The 16,885-nt window shown below is 42.1% G+C and overlaps 1 protein-coding gene across 7 annotated transcripts in view; it reads left to right on the top strand.

Annotated features, from left to right (window-relative positions):
* Window positions 1-16,501, top strand: part of LOC123627657 (coiled-coil domain-containing protein 144A-like) — a 42,619-nt gene extending 26,118 nt beyond the window's left edge. The window contains exons 6-10 of one of the 7 annotated variants that reach the window (XM_045537331.1): window positions 1,037-1,251; window positions 6,856-6,946; window positions 12,167-12,204; window positions 12,635-12,843; window positions 16,227-16,501. In XM_045537331.1, coding sequence (XP_045393287.1) covers window positions 1,037-1,251; window positions 6,856-6,946; window positions 12,167-12,204; window positions 12,635-12,662 — 372 coding nt within the window. In that variant the 3' untranslated portion in view covers window positions 12,663-12,843; window positions 16,227-16,501. Of the gene's footprint in view, window positions 1-1,036; window positions 1,252-6,855; window positions 7,000-7,720; window positions 8,185-12,166; window positions 12,205-12,634; window positions 12,844-16,226 lie in introns of those variants that run through there. The other 6 variants (XM_045537332.1, XM_045537330.1, XM_045537329.1 and 3 more) reach the window with 6 other exon arrangements.
* The last annotated feature ends 384 nt before the right edge of the window (window positions 16,502-16,885 follow it).

The raw sequence follows: 16,885 nt of genomic DNA, 5'->3' as shown, positions 1-16,885 counted from the left end.
GGATCACACAAATTCTCCAGGGCTCACTGCAGTCTGGGCAGGAGTTGGGAGCTGTCTGTGTAGGAACAGCTGACATGAAAACTGGATGGCTGGAGCTCCCTGGGGTGGACAAAGGAACACTATGTGTGGAGAAGCAGGGTGGCACCCACCATCTCAGCTCCAGCTTGTGGCTATGGGGAGTGATCCAGAAGAGGTTAGAAGCCTGATGCTTTATTTTGTGGATGTTCCCAGTCCAGTGGTGGCAACAGCCCTTGGGCTCGTGAGGGTAGAAAAGCTCTCCAGGGGCTTGGAGGACCGCTGACCACCATAGGTGTGAGGGAAGGAGAAATGAAACCCCCTACCTGCACTCTCCACTGGGCTCTGAGCTTCCCTGGGTTGATCTCTGTGGATATCGTTTTCCTTTCTATTCTTTTCTGCAACTACTTCCTGTGAAATCTCTGACAGACTCTGGCACCTTTCCTTGTGAAATACATCTGAGTTGTGTTTTTTCCTTCTTCTCCTTTATCTGAAACAGTTTTTTCCCTGTGGGATGCTCTGGCAGCTGAAGTCTCTAGTCAGCCGACTTCCCTCTCCCCCTGAATTTTTTAATAATCCATATAGAATAATCCATTTAGTTGATATTGATGATAAATATTTTAAACTTCAGCTTCTTTGGCTCTCTGAGGCCAGATGTGGTGAATCATGCCAGTAATCCCAGCACTTAGGGAGGCTGAGGCAGGAGGGTCACTGGAGGCCAGGAGTTTGAGACCAGCCTGGGCAACATAGTGAGATCCCTGTCTCTACAAAAAATAATAAAACTACCTGGTATGTGCCTGTAGTGCCAGGTACTCAACCTGAGCCCAGGAGCTGGAGGCTGCCATGAGCTGTCTCTTCCAGCCTAGGTGACAAAGGGAGACCATGTTTCTAAAAGGGAGACAAAATAAAATAAAATGAATAAAATACTCTCTGAAGCACTGACTCTGAAGCAAAGGAAAGAAATATATAATAATTGTCCAGGTTATAATGATCAATATTGCGTCATTTAAATTTGTTTCAGGCCTATGCAGCACAACGAGATAAGAGACAAGAATTAAGAGAGAAAGAAGTGGCTGCAGTAAAGCGTGAGATGGAACTGAAAGTTAAATTTCTCGAATCTAAACTCCACAAAATGAAAATGTATCAAGAATTTGATAATGTTGAATTGCAAAAGATAAGCTACTCTATGAAGTTAGAAGGAGAAGCTAAAAAATCCTTGGCATGTGGACCAGAAACGTAAGTCAAAATATGAAATCATAGAAAGTAAGCTCATTAATTTGACTTGAAAGCATAATTTTTAGTGGGACAAGTTCATGAGATTGGCGGGATGTGACAGCTAACTAGACACTATAATTCTGGAAAATGATACAGTTAAATGAACTTACCTTTAAAATGTTCATCCAGGACTCTTTGGCTCTCACTTTCTTCTGATTTTAAAACCCCTTATTATTCTCATGTAGTTAACCTAGTCTGTTAGCCTTTCAGCTAAGTATTTTTGAAGCTTTATAATTGAGACAGTGATAACTGTTCTATAATTGCTTTTCACCATTCCTTTCATTAGAAATGTTAATAAGTTTAACTATGTTTTTGGGAGATGACCACGTAAACTGAAAGGGTTAAGTCCTCCTCCTCCTCCTGCTGCTCTTGGCACCTTCAGGCACTCGGTACATTAACCTTCCTTGATGGTGATCTTTGGAATTATCAGTAGAGGGTGCCTTGAGACCAGCAATATTTTATAGTTTTTCCACTCTAGATAAAGTCATGTGTGTGAAATGGGGAATGGCTAACGTAGGGAAGAAAGAAAGTATAATTCACAAGGTGGTTAAAAATAATCCTTTGGTCAGTCTGAGGGTCCGGTGTATGGATGACAAAGGGCAGCCCCCCCTCTGAGGCCTGGGTAATGGTGGGAGGAGCTCACTGCCTTTGGAGCTGCCTTAGTTCTTTTTGATCACCAGCTCCACTATCTCATGCTCCCCTTGGACTTGGTGCTCTGAATTATTCCTCAGTGCCAAATGCTTGATTTTCCCCACATGATGAGTGAAATGCACAAGGGTGGTGAAAGCAAATGTTGAAAATGTCTTTGAGGGATGTTTTTCTTAAATCTCTAAATTGGTTTACTGAATACAAATATTTCTAGGTTTTTTTTTTTTTTAGTTTTTAGTCTTTTATTATCTATACTTAAGGAATACAACATGATGTGTTGATATCTTTATACATATTGAAATGGCTGTTATAGTCAAACAAATGTATGCATCATCTCACTTCCCCTTTAAATACAAGTATTTCTAATGGCATCTTCAAGAATCTTGCAAGTAGAGCTATTCCAGAAGGCAGCAAGTATTACCTGTTAAGCCATACATCATCGATAGCCATTTCCCTCCCCTCCTTACTTTGTTTGAGTTACTTGTTGTCTTCAAAATTCCCGTAGGGATATGTGTACTTGTTCAGAGCAATTTTAAAACTATAACTACATCCACTAGACTTGCTCTCTGACACATATTCAGAATTACAACACTGTTTAATGGGAAATTCCATTTTCTGAAGGTAACTTTTTAAAAAGTACAATCATTTAGGAAAAAATGAAATAGTGAGCGTTTGTGTTTTGTAATCTCCCAGAATGAGTGAGAGACCAGCAGAGCTCAGTAACAAACTCCTTGTAGACTAATAGCAGCCAGATCTGCTTTTACCACTCAGGCCTTGAGGCCAGTCATACCGCCAGCTCGTGGTGGCATTCTTAATAACGGTTTAGGTCTTGACAGAGAATTGATTCCAAATGAAAACTTAATGGTCCCTGCCTCCTGCCCATGAACTTCAAATAATGACATGAAGAACAACTTGATCACAGTTAGTTATGTCACCTTTTTCCTTTGGGTTTCAGATTTCTGATAGAATACTTCTTTTGAATTTGGTGAAATACTGAGTTGTTTAATTGATTTATGCTTGTTAAGTAAAGGGTCATAATTATCTGTGTTCATAAAGAGAGGAAAGATAAATTTTATAGTTTTATGGAAGTCCTTACAGCTCTTATTTTCAACAGATACCCATTTGTTAATGTTATTCAATAAACAAAACTAAACTGGCACATTTTAAATTTCCTTAGAAGCTGTGTTTAAGTTAGATTTTAGAAATTGAATATTATGGACTAATAACTTAAAGTATGTTTACAGGTGCTTTTGCTTCCTTTCTAACTGACTTTAGCTTGGCTGTGGTTGATAACGCTTTGAAAGATTTCCCGCACCATCTCAAGTTTTCCAACATTAATCATAAGTGAATGATTGGCATCCAGATACTTAACCACATATGCATGTTTATTATTTAAAGGAAGCTCAGATAAATAAATTTTATGAAATAAACTCTCCAAAATATTAAAAAAGATAAATTTCTGTTTTTAAAAGTTTGTCATTTTGCTACATAAGAATATATCCTTAATTGCTATCTTACAGCATTTTTATCCCAATTATTATAAACTGTACCTACTACAGGGCGATCATGCAGCAGTTTTAAAATAGATAAATCAAGGAACTATTTAAATTTTGAAAATGGCATTCACTCGAATGATTGATGACTAAGCTGGCAATGACATCAAGAGTCTTTAAACAGTGACTACAACCAAACAGATTTCCTTATACTCTTCCTCCTCAGAATACTGTATAATGCCAACATGGTCCCCAGCTCTCATGAAGATGTAACAAGGACCTTCCACTCCAACCCTGTGATTTCACTCATGTTAAGAATCCACTTCTGAGGATCTCAAGATGAATTCAACAATGAAAAGCTGTATCAATTGCAGAACGCTAAGGAAAAAAACAGTTGAACTATACTTAACCAAGTTGAAGATATTCGTCTAATGTTTGACCATTTTTGATTAGGAAGAAAATTTTAAAAGCCAGGCAGAGCGGTGCATGCCTGTACTCCCAGCTACTCATGTGGCCTAGGCAGGAGGATCACTTGAACCCAGGAGTTCAAAGCCATAGGGCAGCATGATTGTGCCTAAGAATAGCCGCAGCACTCCACTGGGCAACACAGCGAGGACCTCTCTCAAAAAAAAATTGTTTCAAAAAAAATTTTGTTCAAACAGTTGTTTGAACCAAAATCCATCAAAAATAACAGCTAGTTTTCATTGTGTATCATTGTTATTAAAATATTCATTTCAGTCCATGTACCCTGCCATTTAGTTTTGATGCTGTGTTTATTATCTCCTTAATGTGGAGAAAAGTAACATAGACCTGTGTTAAATGAGGCCTCAACCTTCTTTCTTTACCTGAATTCATGTCATAAGAAATCAGAGCAGAGTAAAGCTCAGGCAGGCTGCAATCTCTCTGAGCCCCTGTTGCCTTTTATGTAATGTTAAGGACTTTGACTAAATCACAGCATTTCAGACATTTTTAAAAGATTATGTAAGAAATATAACTTGTCATTTTTTTAGAGAAATTGCATGAAACCGTTTCACATAGGGCAGATAGAAGTAGAGCTGTCTAGTTAAAGGAGGGCTGGGGGCTCTGAAGTTGTGACTTCCGTATCCCTTCACCCTGCAGTGTCCTCTGTAGGACCTCAGATTTCTGTGGGACATAGTTTGAAAATCACCAGTTAGGAGGGAATCCTTCCAATTAGCAAAAAAATGCCGGCATATTGTTCACGTGCATGTAATTTTCTCACCTTATACTTTTAAGAATGGAATGATACAAATGAAGGTGTAGATGTGCTGCCTTGTTAATGTTGGGCTTGAACCCACCTCTACCACCTGAGACATAATCCCCACCTGGACAAACAGAGAGAGGCCACAGGGAAAGCAGAAGCACTTTTATTAAAAATATGTGTTTTACTCCAGAAGAAGCTAGCATGGTTTTTGAATTAGCATTATGCATAAGCTTAACTGAATTTTTTTTTTTTTTATTTCACCTGGCAGTGTTCAGTTTCTCCTAAGCTATTGCTTTACACACCTCAAAAGCCATGGATGGAACGCTTGTCTAACTGAATAGGACAGGGATTAATGTCCCCAAGACATTTTTCTGTCCTTTTGTTTTCCATAATCTGTGCCAGACACTGTATTGTCATTCCATTGAGGACAATAAGTCTGAACTTCTTTTAAGGGAACTAAGAAGAAAATCTGTGATTTAAGGTAAAAGGAAGGATAAAATGCAAAGAACTTTTAAAATGTCCTTTAATGTTGGCCAATGTTCACTTGTGTATGTAGATAACACTCCCCTCTCCCCCGGCCTGCCACCAGCCAGGAGAAAAGTGGAGCCATCAACACTCCAGACCCTCTTTTTCAGCCTCTGGGGGCCCCTCCAGAGTGGCTCCTGCCAGCATTTGGGATCTGTCCGTTTGTTCTCTGAGCTTCTGTCTCTAACCCCAGAAGAGATAGTTACAGTAGTATTTCCTTAATTAAAGTCATTCATGTAAAAACCTGCAGTTGACATTGTGTTTATTAATGCTTATGTAAGATTCTTTCGTTAAGTCCCTCTCCTTTTATCTGGTTTTGAGTTATTTTACAAGACCTGGCTAGTAATAGTCTGGTCACATTATTCAGTTTATAAGTGCTGTCTGTAATGTTACTGTCACAGAAATGTTATGGAAAACGGTCTCTCAAAATATTGGGAAACCTGTTTTCAAAAATTTGAACAGGCACTGGATATCATATTATCATTATCATCAGAAAGTATTTATTACATTCATTATACTATTTCAGACCCGGTTCTGGGCATTCAGGGAGAAAATACCTTTCCTACAAAAGATTTCAGTAAGAACCCTCCCTCTAGAGGGGGATGCTTGCAATGTAGTTTGAGATATTCCCACCCATTTCATAATTAAGTAGATAAATACAGCTATAATTAGATGTTTCAATCAGTTGGTACCAATTCTGGAAAGAAATCACAGCTACAGTTGGAAGAGCTGTATATTATTTTCCCTGTTTCTAATTCTAGAGAGCCATGAATCAAAGAAACTAAGTTTGAAAACTGGCTCTAACCTATACTTATCTATTTTTCAAGCAAATTTTCTGCAGTCTTTGTGGCCATATGAATAAAGAAATGTTAGTCCTAATACAGATAGCTTAATAATTTTACTTCCTCTTGGCCGATGGAATTTTCACATAATGTGACAGTAGTACCTTCTTCATGGATGTATTTAAGATTCTGCGGTGAAAAGTTAATAGCGTAGAACATTTCTTAAAATTTTAAATTTATAATAGTGGAAAATGGAAAGTCAATTTTAAGGAAAAATCCATTACACTGAAAAATGGTTTAACCTTTTATAAAAGGCAGGGTTTTGCTAAGAATTAGATATTCATTTTAGAATATGACTTGAATCGTCCAACGTTTGTACAATTAAGAGAAAACATCACCCTTTTGGAATGATGGATATCCAAGAATAGAGCCATAATAATTGTATGTTTATGAGATTAAATAGCATTATACGTATATATTTTCTATTACGTAAATGTAAAAGAAGTAGGAATTGTATTTCATTTATGGGATTATTTTTGTGTTGAAGCAAGCCTCAAGTTAAGTCTAGTCTGGACATGTATTAAAAGCCAAAGTTTGTAAGTGAGATATGATTCCCATGATAATGTCTCTTGTTTACTTAAACATTCTAAATAATATTAGACTTATTTCAGATGCAGCAGGAGTTAGAAGAAAATATAACTCTATATAGCAAATGATATCCCTTTCCATTGTTTGGTTAATAGATACTACATTTAGTATTTTTTCTTAGACACATCTAGTAAAAGATGTGAAAACATAAACATTTGTACTGAAGAGCATACTTATGCCTCATGAATTCATCATGTTCCATAGCCTTAAGAACATCTCATGACATCTCTGTATGGCTTTTTTTCAGACTCCACACTTCATTCCTGCATCCCTGTGGAAGTGTCCAGAGGCAGGCTGAAACTGTTCACAGAATAACCAAACCCTCCTCAACTTCTCAGGTTTATGGCCAAAATGGGACAGCCGTTTCAGTTCATAAGCAATCACTTGACAGGTGACATTTTAAATCAGTCATTTCCTATGTTATTGGTTTACTTTTGCCCTCAGAAAAAGTTGCATATTCCTTGGCACGGGATAAAAACTCCCCAATCAGTTTGCTCCCTGTCAAGGTATTCAGCCTTTTCTCTTGCCACTTGCCCTCCTCTCCCCCTTTGCTCTAGCATCTCACCAAACTAGACTACTTAGAAGTAAGTGCACAAGGACTTAGAAGTCCTAAGAAGGACTTAGAAGTAAGTCCTTCCTCAGCTCCAGCTGGTTGCGTTTGCCACTTCCTTCTGTCTGGCACACTTTGTCCTTGTCCTTCAGGTTTCAACCTACATTCATCTCCACATAAAGTCTACAGTATTGACACAAAACTTGGACAGATGGCCCTTGTGTGTTTTCCAATAGTGTCCAGTTTTATACGTGTCGTGGTATCTGTGACTCTGTGCGGAAACTGCCTGTTTCTCAGCATGGTTGTGGAATAAGTGAATGAAGAATGGGAAAACCAGAGCTCTGACACTTAACCACAATCACAGTTAATTCAGTGTGCTACTGTGGGCAAATAATATTTAATAGTCATTTTGTCTTGTAGTCATACATACATATTTTTCATTCTTATTAACCCTGATAAAGTTCTCAACTTATTTTTAGTGACTTACACTTAGTATGAAATCTTTAGGGAAAGAATGTAATTCTTTCTTTTTCTTTCCACATGCTGCTGAATTGGAATCTAGATCCTATAGAGCTGCTGCTCTAGGATCTTCTGATGAGTCAGATCTGCATGAAGATCTAATTTGAAAAGCATCCTGAAGATGTGTACTGATGTTAAGGAGAAATTATATTGTACTGGGAGACTTTCGAGGAGACCTCACAAATGAAAACCAGTATCATTGAGCATATGCAGGCTGCCCAAGTGTCTGCTGCTTAATCAGCCAAACAAGCAAGTTTTCAAGAATATATTAGTGGCATACATTGATGGCTAATTTCTGTTTTCCAGTTTTTATCACTATATATAGTGACAGACATCACTGTATGCTTAGACAGACATCATATCGACATACTGGGACTGTGGTCACTGTCGATGTTTGCATTTATAACAGTTGTTACAGTACCACTGAACTGGCAGAATTTTAATTTTAAGCACTGATTTATATGACTTATTCCTCATGGAAAAATAAAATTTGCCTAAGGTTTCTTACTTTATCTGTTTATTTGTTTATTTTTTATTAACTTCTTCAAATATTCTTAAAATTATAGAAAAGTACCAAGTTTTAGTACAGAGAGCTTTTTGTTTTTGAACTATTTGAGCATTAATTGGTGGCATTGTGCCATCACCCCTGATTACTTTAGTGGGTATTCCTACAAGTGAGGACCTTCCACGTAGCTGCAATACAGTCTTGGTGATCAGAAAGTTAACATGAATACATGCAATTATTAAATGGTCTGATTCTTTCCAAGTTTTATTAATTGTCTATAATGTCCTTGGTAACCATAGAATCCCATTCAGATCCATGGATTGCATTTAGTTGTCCTGTCTCTTAGATTCTTTCAGTCTGGAGCAGCTCCTCAGTCTTTTCTTGACCTTCACTACCTCTAATCTTTTGAAGAGTAAAGTCCAGTAATGTAGAGTCTCCCTCCATTGGGTTTTCTGAGCTTTCATTATGATTAGGTTTAGACCATATCATTTTGGACAAGAGTATCACAGAAGTGATCCTGTGAGGTTCTCGTTGCATCCTGTCATGTGACCTACAATCTGGCTTGTCCTATTACTGGCGGTGTTAGCATTGATCAGTAACAGTGGTATCTGCCAGTCTCTCATCTGTAAAGTTACTTTTTCACCTTGTAATTAATTAGGATTTTGTGGGCTTGGTAATTTGAGATATGTAAATATCTCTGTTCCTCATGAAACCTTCAATTGATTCATTTACTTTTTTCAAAATGGATTCATGGTTGATTTTATTCCATGGCTTACAATTTGTTGATATTTAAAATGTATTTTTCATTGTATAAGTATTCTGTTTTGTAAAATTCAGACATACAGAAAAATTATAGCAATAGTACAAAGAATTCTTGGTTGGATACCGTCCCTCAAATGTTAACGTTTGACTACATTGGCTTTATCCTTTCTCTGCCTTCTCTTTTCTTTCTACCTATAGAAATATATAATATACACTTTTTTCTGAACTCTTTGTAAGTTGCAGACCTGATTTGTCTTTTTTTGTGACTATGTCACTGTGTATCTCCTGTAATAAGGAATTATCTTCTTATATGATCTTATAGAGCTTTATCATAATTGTTGAAATCTAGAAATTAAAATTGGTTCAATATTAACATCTCATCTACAGACTGGGAACTAAAAATAAAATCCTAAGGCTCCTGCTAACTGATCAGATGCCTCTCGCCAAGGGGACTCCAGAAAAACCTTAAAACTGAGTCCCCAGCCATCATGGGATGGCAGGTGTAAAGCACAATTACATGCACAGGTCTTCTCATTACTATTCATGACTCTTCTAATAGCTTGTTAAATATGTATATTTAGCCATCCAGCTCAGTACAAATCGTGTTTCTTTTGTCCATCCCTTGAAACATGTGTTCTTGGCTTGAGGCGACAGCCGTGTTTCCCAGCCTGTCAGAATGACCGCTGCAGGTTGAAAATACTTCATGAGATATAAAGCTCTCCTTTTTCTAAGTATATAAACCTCATTGTATATTTTTTTAGTTAATAAGACCTTTTTCAGATTTTTCCAATTATCTCAATATCCTTTATAGCCAAAGAAAATTCAAGATTAGGGATTGTCACAATCCATGATGTGTTGCGTCCATTTGTCAGGTCTTTTGAGTTTTTTAATCTGGGACAGTACCTGGGTCTGTCTTTGATTTTCATGGCATTTACATTTTTGCAGAGCACAGGTCAGTTATTGTGTAGGTTTTCTCTCAGTTTGGGTTCCTGTGAAGGTTCCTCATGATTTGATTCAGGTTATGCTGCATTCAGGCAGGAATGTCACAGAAGTGATGCCGAGTTCCTCTCAATGCAGCATACCTGGAAGAAGATGTTGTCACTTGGTGTCATGACTGGCCAGTGTTGACTCTGATTATTTAGTGAAGAAGGATGTGCTGGGGTTGTCTGTGGCAAGGTTGCTATTTGCCCTTTGCATTTCAGAAAGCTCTTGCGTGAAGGTACTTGGAGGCTCTGTAAATATCTGGCTGCTGCTCAGAATTTCATGCCCTAGATTGAACATTTCATTCATTGCTGATTCCTGCCTGAGTAAATTATTATGGTGATTGTTGCCAAATGATTATTTTCTCATTCTTTCATTCCTCATATTATGCATTAATAAATAAAATCGACAAAGAGGGGTGAAGGGAAATCTTACAATTTTGGTAGGCAAATGCCCCCAGATTTGGTCAGTGTAGCCATTTCAAGCTGACTTCATGTCTTTTTGGTCTCTCCCCATTACTCTTCGAGTACTTCCATACCTTCTGGCAGAAAACAATGTTCCAAGCTTATGTTGTATTTTCTCTGCCCTATCCCTGGAATCAGCCATGTTTTTAGAAGCCCTGATTCCTTTTAAGGGAGAATGATATTTGGAAACCATGATCTGGACACGTGTTGTGGCCGGTGTGCTTTGGGCTATTGGGGTCATCCTTGCTCACAAGCTTCCTCCGTGAGCAAAGCAGGGAGCACATGTGTATGCACAAATACACGTGCATGCTTACATTAGTCTGTATTTCTGTATCAAAATGTATTGAAAACTCTGAGTTCTTACTGACATTTCCAATTCCAGTTCTGAAGCGTTCATTCTACTTTTCCCTTTCAGTACAGTTCAGCCTTGAACAACGTGGGGGCTAGGGACACTGAACCCCTGTGCAGTTGAAACTCTGCATATAACTTTGGACTCCCCAAAGATGTAATGACTAGAAGTCTTACCGATAACATAAACAGTCAATTAACATATGTTTTGTATGTTCTGCATACCATAGACTATATTTTTATACTAAAGTAAGTGAGAGAGAAAATATTACAAAAATCATAAGGAAGAGGAAATATACGTATACTAATGTACTGTGTTTGTTGATATCAGTGCACATCTTCTGTTTACAAGGTGAATGTCTGTCTGAAATGGGGGACAGCCACAGCTCCACACCACAATCTGTGATACTTATCAAGCAACTCAACTCTTTCTTGTAGTGTCATGACTTTTTTTCTGCTTCTTGGGAGCACTTACAGCATCATAATGGAATTTCATATAGGTCCCATGGTGTTAGTCAAAGTTTGTGGTATTGCAATAACAATGGTGAAAAATGCGTGAGAACCATGAGAGATGACTTTTTCTGGAAAGACAGAGTGCTCAGTTGGAGATGATTAGTGTCACGTGGCATTTTAAGTGGACATTTGAAACATTTCAGCTTGCTGCAATAGCAACAGGAGGCGGCTTCAAAATTATTACAGTAGTAGAATATATGCGGTAGTTAGTTTTATGCAGTCATGATTTAATATTGCATCTTTACATTTCTTTGCATTTCTGTCCACTGCAAATGGCACCATGTAGCCTGTGTGCCCCAATTTGGAGAAATGTATACTTTTTATAATAGATTGTGTATATTTTATGATAGTAAATGATAAAATAGACTAATACCTATAATACATATATTTTGTGCATTCATGACATACCTTTTTCTTAATTTTGTTGATTATCTCTATGCTATGTGGTTCATCTGCAAGATTTTTCCAGTTGTAGTGAACCTCCAAAAATATTGCATTATATTTATCAGGAAGTACCTGCATAAAAGTGAACCCATACAGTGCAAACCGTGTTGTTCAAGGGTCAACTGTATTTGTATCTCTCTTTCCTGACAGTAACCTGGCTGTCTTCATCCCGAGTATATAGTAAGTGACCAATAACTGTTAGCTATGGTGGCCATGATGATAATGTAGAACCATCTGGGTGATTCAACTCCTCAAACATTTTCTGAGTACCTGTAAAGGCTAGAAAGGTCTCATGTCCCAGCCCTAAGGGGAAGTAAATCAGGAAGTAGTCCAAACTGTATTCTATATATTTGTGGCTAAGCCCAGGTGGGGACACCCCACTCCTGTCCTCTGAGCTTTCAGGAAGGTCCTCCTGAGGTCATTGGGTGGTCCCTTCACCCGCTGGAGTTCCCATTCTTTATCTCATCCTCAGATAACTTTGGACATACCTACTGCCCAAGGACCCCTGGGGTAAGTGTTGGGGGAAGGAAGGACTGGGAAGGGGCAATTAAAAGCTAAACCCTGGGGGGGGGTAGAGGCAGAGAGAGACCTGTCTGCAACCACAGCAGAGTCCATAGCATTTCTGAGACTACAAGCCACAAGAAGTAAGTGTGTATAAGCATGAAGTAGAGGAGAAGACAATTGTCAGAAGGGCTGTCCTTGAAGGACTTCCTGAAAGGGTAGAGCTTGAGCTCAGTTCAAAGGGTGGACAGAAGTTCCAGTGGGCCAAGATGACAAAATACTTGTAACAAAACCCATTCCTTCTTCCACGGCCTGAACCAAGGTCTTCCTTGGGTCATTTCTTTGTTTTGCCACCTGACAAGGTGCTTTTGCTCCCGGAGGAGGAAAGCTAGGAGCTTGCTTCTCTAAGACCCCTGCCCTCACCCCACTCCCATTTCAGACTCCTACGAAGGATGCCACTACGGTGAGGAGAGAGGAGACCACTCATCGGTACTACATGGCAGCGTAGCCTGGCATCAGGAGGCCTGAGGATCTGCAGGATCTTGGGGTTTCACTTTCCACATCGGTACAATGAGGATAAAATGGCACCTGACTGCATACCTGGAGAGCGTTTACAGAAAGCATACTCTATGGAGGATGCCTGTGGAGGTGCGGAAATCTAAGAGAAGCCCTTGCATTTGGGACATGCAAAGGCCAGACTCCCTCCCTCCAATTTCAAGCTGTACATGGGCCTTAAGAGCTAAATAGAGTCGTGTAGGCAGTAGTAGTGGCTAGAAGGGTGGAGGTGACAGGGAACCTGCCTGTAGAGGGTGGCCCTGGGTATAGCTAAGTCCAGAGGAAGAGAGAATTTCAGATAGGAACAAAGGTGCCCAGCCAGGACATTCCAGAGAACACAGAAAATGGTTTGTGCTCTGTGGCCCAGCTACCAGAAAAGTCAGTGTTAATCAGAGGGCCCTTGGAGTCCTTGAAAAAGGAGCATGCAGGGTGGGTGAGTTTTCAGTGGGACACAGATGTGTGTGTAGAGCAGTGAGAGGGTGAGGGTCTTGCTCATCCAGAGCCAGCAAGGGCCAAACATGGGGGCGGCTGTTGGCCACCTGCGTGCAGCCTCTGTCCCTGTGGAGGCCAAACGCAGAGAGGCTGGGAGCCCGGACCAGGCTGCCCTGCACAGCTGGCATGCGAGGGTCCTCCTGCAGCCAGTGATGAGAAGGCTCTCTCCAGCCTCATCAGCTGCAGGCTTGGAACTTCTAACTCGGGAATGAGGCAGGACACACGGGAAGAACCAAGCCCCCACGAAATTTAACTGGATGTCCTATATTTTATCTGGCGACTCAGCTCCTTCTCAGAGTGGGTTCTTTAGGGAACCTGACCTATAACAAACCTGATGAAGTGGGTACTATCATTGCCCTCCTTCTAGAAAATGAAAAACTGAGTCTCAAATTGTGGTCCTATAAGTGACGCTGGTTGTAAAGGGAGGAGTAAAACATTATGGGTTTGGGAGCTGGGTCAGCTGGGGTGGGGTGCGGGTGCAGAAACTCCTCAGCCATTTTCAAAGCCCCACCTCTAACTGGGCCTACAGCTCTGGAGGAAAGGGCTGTGGTCCAGGTTTTCCAGCCAGCCTTCCCAGGGCAGGGCTGAACAACCCCCCTGGAAGAAGGATTTAATCAGCCCCTTTGTCTCTGCCTCTCTTGGCCTTTGCTTTCCTTGTCAGAGTCTGTGTCAATAGCTGGAAATCCAGGCCGCATGACAAGCAGCAGCCTGGCCTGGGCTGCCCCCTCCCCAGCTTCTCACTTCCACCTGCCTTTCCCCACACAGAGCCTGACTGCAGGGACCTGGGCAGGCTCCCCTCTCCCCTGAGAGTGCAGCTGGCCCAAGCCTCAGTGTTGCTCAGCTGGGCCCTAGCAGTTCCACTCTGACTCTCCTCAGTAGCCAGGGTGACCTCTAAACAAATCAGATTCTGCCACTCCCCTGCTCAAAACTCTTCCATAGCTCCTGGTGGCCTCCCTGCAGCTGTAGACTGTGCCTTTACCCATGACACTCCCTCTACCTGGAATACCTTTCTTCTCTATTTGAGCTAATCCCTCCCATTCTTCAAGACCCCTTTTTGTCTTTGAGGCCTCTATCTGTCCCCCTTGGATAGAATGAGTCACTTCCCCACCTGGCCAGCATGGCATCCTTACTGTGTCTGATGCCCTCACCCCAGGGCGTAGGCTGTGAGCACTCGCCTGACCTCTGTGCGGCATTTTCTAGTTTATAAAGTGGTTTTCACATGTGCGCTCCCTTTCAGCTCTCTTGGATAGACCCCTTTGTCTCCATTTTAAAAATGATGCAGCAGAGGCCTGGCCGGGTTCCTGATGTGCTCATCCTCAGGTAGCTCAGGACTGCGGAGCAGGACTCCGTTACCCAGATCTCGGAGTGCAGCGCCAGTGCTGTGTCCAGGAAAGGCTGGCCTTGCAACTGCATGGCCGACACCGGCTAGCTCGGTGGGTAGGCTGACGTTACTTCAGCGGCGCTAAGAGGAGCCCCCTTCTCTGCTCTGTGCCTGTACCCCGACACAGGCCCCAGTTCCTGGCTGGGTATGGGGGTGCTTGGGCACGAATGCGCTTCCGGTTCTGCCTGCTTCCTCTTTAACTGGAATGCTGGGCCAGGTGACTGGGAAGTCACCTTCCCGGGAGTGCAGTAGGAAGTTACCACCCTGGTGCCTTTGATGGTAAGGCTAAGTGGAACTGGGATTCAGGCCCATGCAGTCCGGAGACGGGGAGCTGAGTGGGGTGCTTTCCACCTCTGGACAGCCCAGCATCACCAGCCTACCTGGAAACGCAGCCGACCTGGAACCCCCATTTCCCAAGGGCCACCCACAGAGCTGCCCAAGGACAGGGCTTAGGGAAGGGCTTCTGTCCTAGGCCTTTACAGTCAGTGCCAGTTTCCTCAGGGAATCATGGTGGCTCTACCATTCAAGCAGACCCCGAATCCCACCCCTTGTCACCCCTCCACTGCTACCGGCAGGTCCCAGCCACCGTCCTGGTCCCGTCTCTGCTGGCTGACTCTGGCAGCCTGCATGCAAAGGGCCTCTGCGTGTCTGCTCTTCCATCCCTCTGCATAGTCCCCTCTGGACAGAGAAGTCAGGGCGATGGTGTCACTCTGCTCAAACCCTGCCTGGCCCCCCATTTGTGGCTAAGAAAAGCCCAAGTTCTTAAGCGGCCCACCAGGCCCTCCATCATCGGTCCCCATTCCGCCACTCCCCCACTCCTCTGTGCCAGACACAGCCCCCTCTGGGCCTTCACTGTGGCTGATCCTTTTGCCTGGAAGACTCTTTCCCCAGAAACCCACTCAGCTAACTTTCTCTCCCTCCTCCTCCCAGTCTTTGCTGAGCCCTCACCTTCTCAGCAAGGCCCACCCTGGCTACCGTGTCTCACATGGAAGTCAGCCCCACTCTGCCCCACCACTCTCCACGCCCTCCCTGCTCCCCTTCTGTTTCTTCAGTAACACTTTCACCTTCTGCTCACTTATCTCGATGGCTTGCTGTGCAAGGCCAGGGACTCTGCCCCTTTTATTCACTACTGAAGCCCTAAGCCAGAGCCTTGACGTATGGTATGCACTCACTAAATATGTGTGGGGTGCACTGGATCTAGAAGTGTGGACGATGATAATCCCTCCATCACTGTGCTGTATAAGAATTAAATCAGTCTGTTAAGAGCACTGAGCCTAGGGCTCCTGGTAAGTGCTCCGTGAATATTCTTACGGTCAATATGTTCAAATGAACAGATTGCAAAAATAAAAGGTACAAGGGGTCATCTGCAGTGGAAGGGGGCGAGGGTGCTCCTAGCCTCTTCCGTCCTGTTGCCAGGGCCTGGGGCCCCACCCTGCGAGTGGCACCGTCGCTGGTGGAGACCTTCTCCCCACACAGCTGCCTTCTTAGCCCTTGTCTTCTCCCAGCGTAGTAGACGGGGGCTCATCTAAGGGGCCTTCCTGGAACAGCCTCACGTAAAGGAACTTGGAGGTCAGCCAGTCCAACCCCTGTGTTTGTTTCACAGGGGACACCAAGGGCCCGTGTGGGAAAGGACTTGACCGAGGCCTGCTGCCAGCTCTAGGTGCCTTTCACCGTCCCTCCAGCGACTGCATCCTGGGAATCCCAAAGCAGGAATCAACATCTCTCAAAGGGCTTCTTTAACAAACCAGTTTGTGAAATGTTTAACTACGGAAAGCCTTACACAGCATTTGCAGTCTTCATCTGGTTGTGTTTACATTAAATCACCTTTGTTGCAAAGAATAAAATAAAATGAAATTTAAAGTGTTCTGGAAAATTTGAGATGTGACTGTCTAGTTGAATTTTTCATTTCAATAGATATTTATTGAGGACCTCAGGTGTAAGTCTTGGAGACAGAGGCGGGCAAGACACATTCTGTGCCTTTCCATAGTTCTCAGCGGGGGTTGGGAGAGGGCGTGGGCTGTGTATAAAAGAGCAGCATGATGCCGCAGCTGCCCTGCTCCTTGGTGTTTACCCAAAGGAGTCAAAAACTTACACCCACATAAAAACTTGCACATGAATGTTTATGGCAGCTTTATTTATAATTGCCTAAAATTGGAAACAATCAAGGTGTCCTTCAACAGGTGAATGAATAAACAAACTGTAGCACGTCCAGACAATGAAATATTAAAAGATATGAGCTATTTAGCCACAAAATAACATGAA

The sequence above is a fragment of the Lemur catta genome, chromosome 26 (assembly GCF_020740605.2).
Source record: "Lemur catta isolate mLemCat1 chromosome 26, mLemCat1.pri, whole genome shotgun sequence".
NCBI classification, from domain to species: Eukaryota; Metazoa; Chordata; class Mammalia; order Primates; family Lemuridae; genus Lemur; species Lemur catta.
Note: the sequence above shows the minus strand (reverse complement) of the source record. Positions and strands in the feature narration are given on the sequence as shown.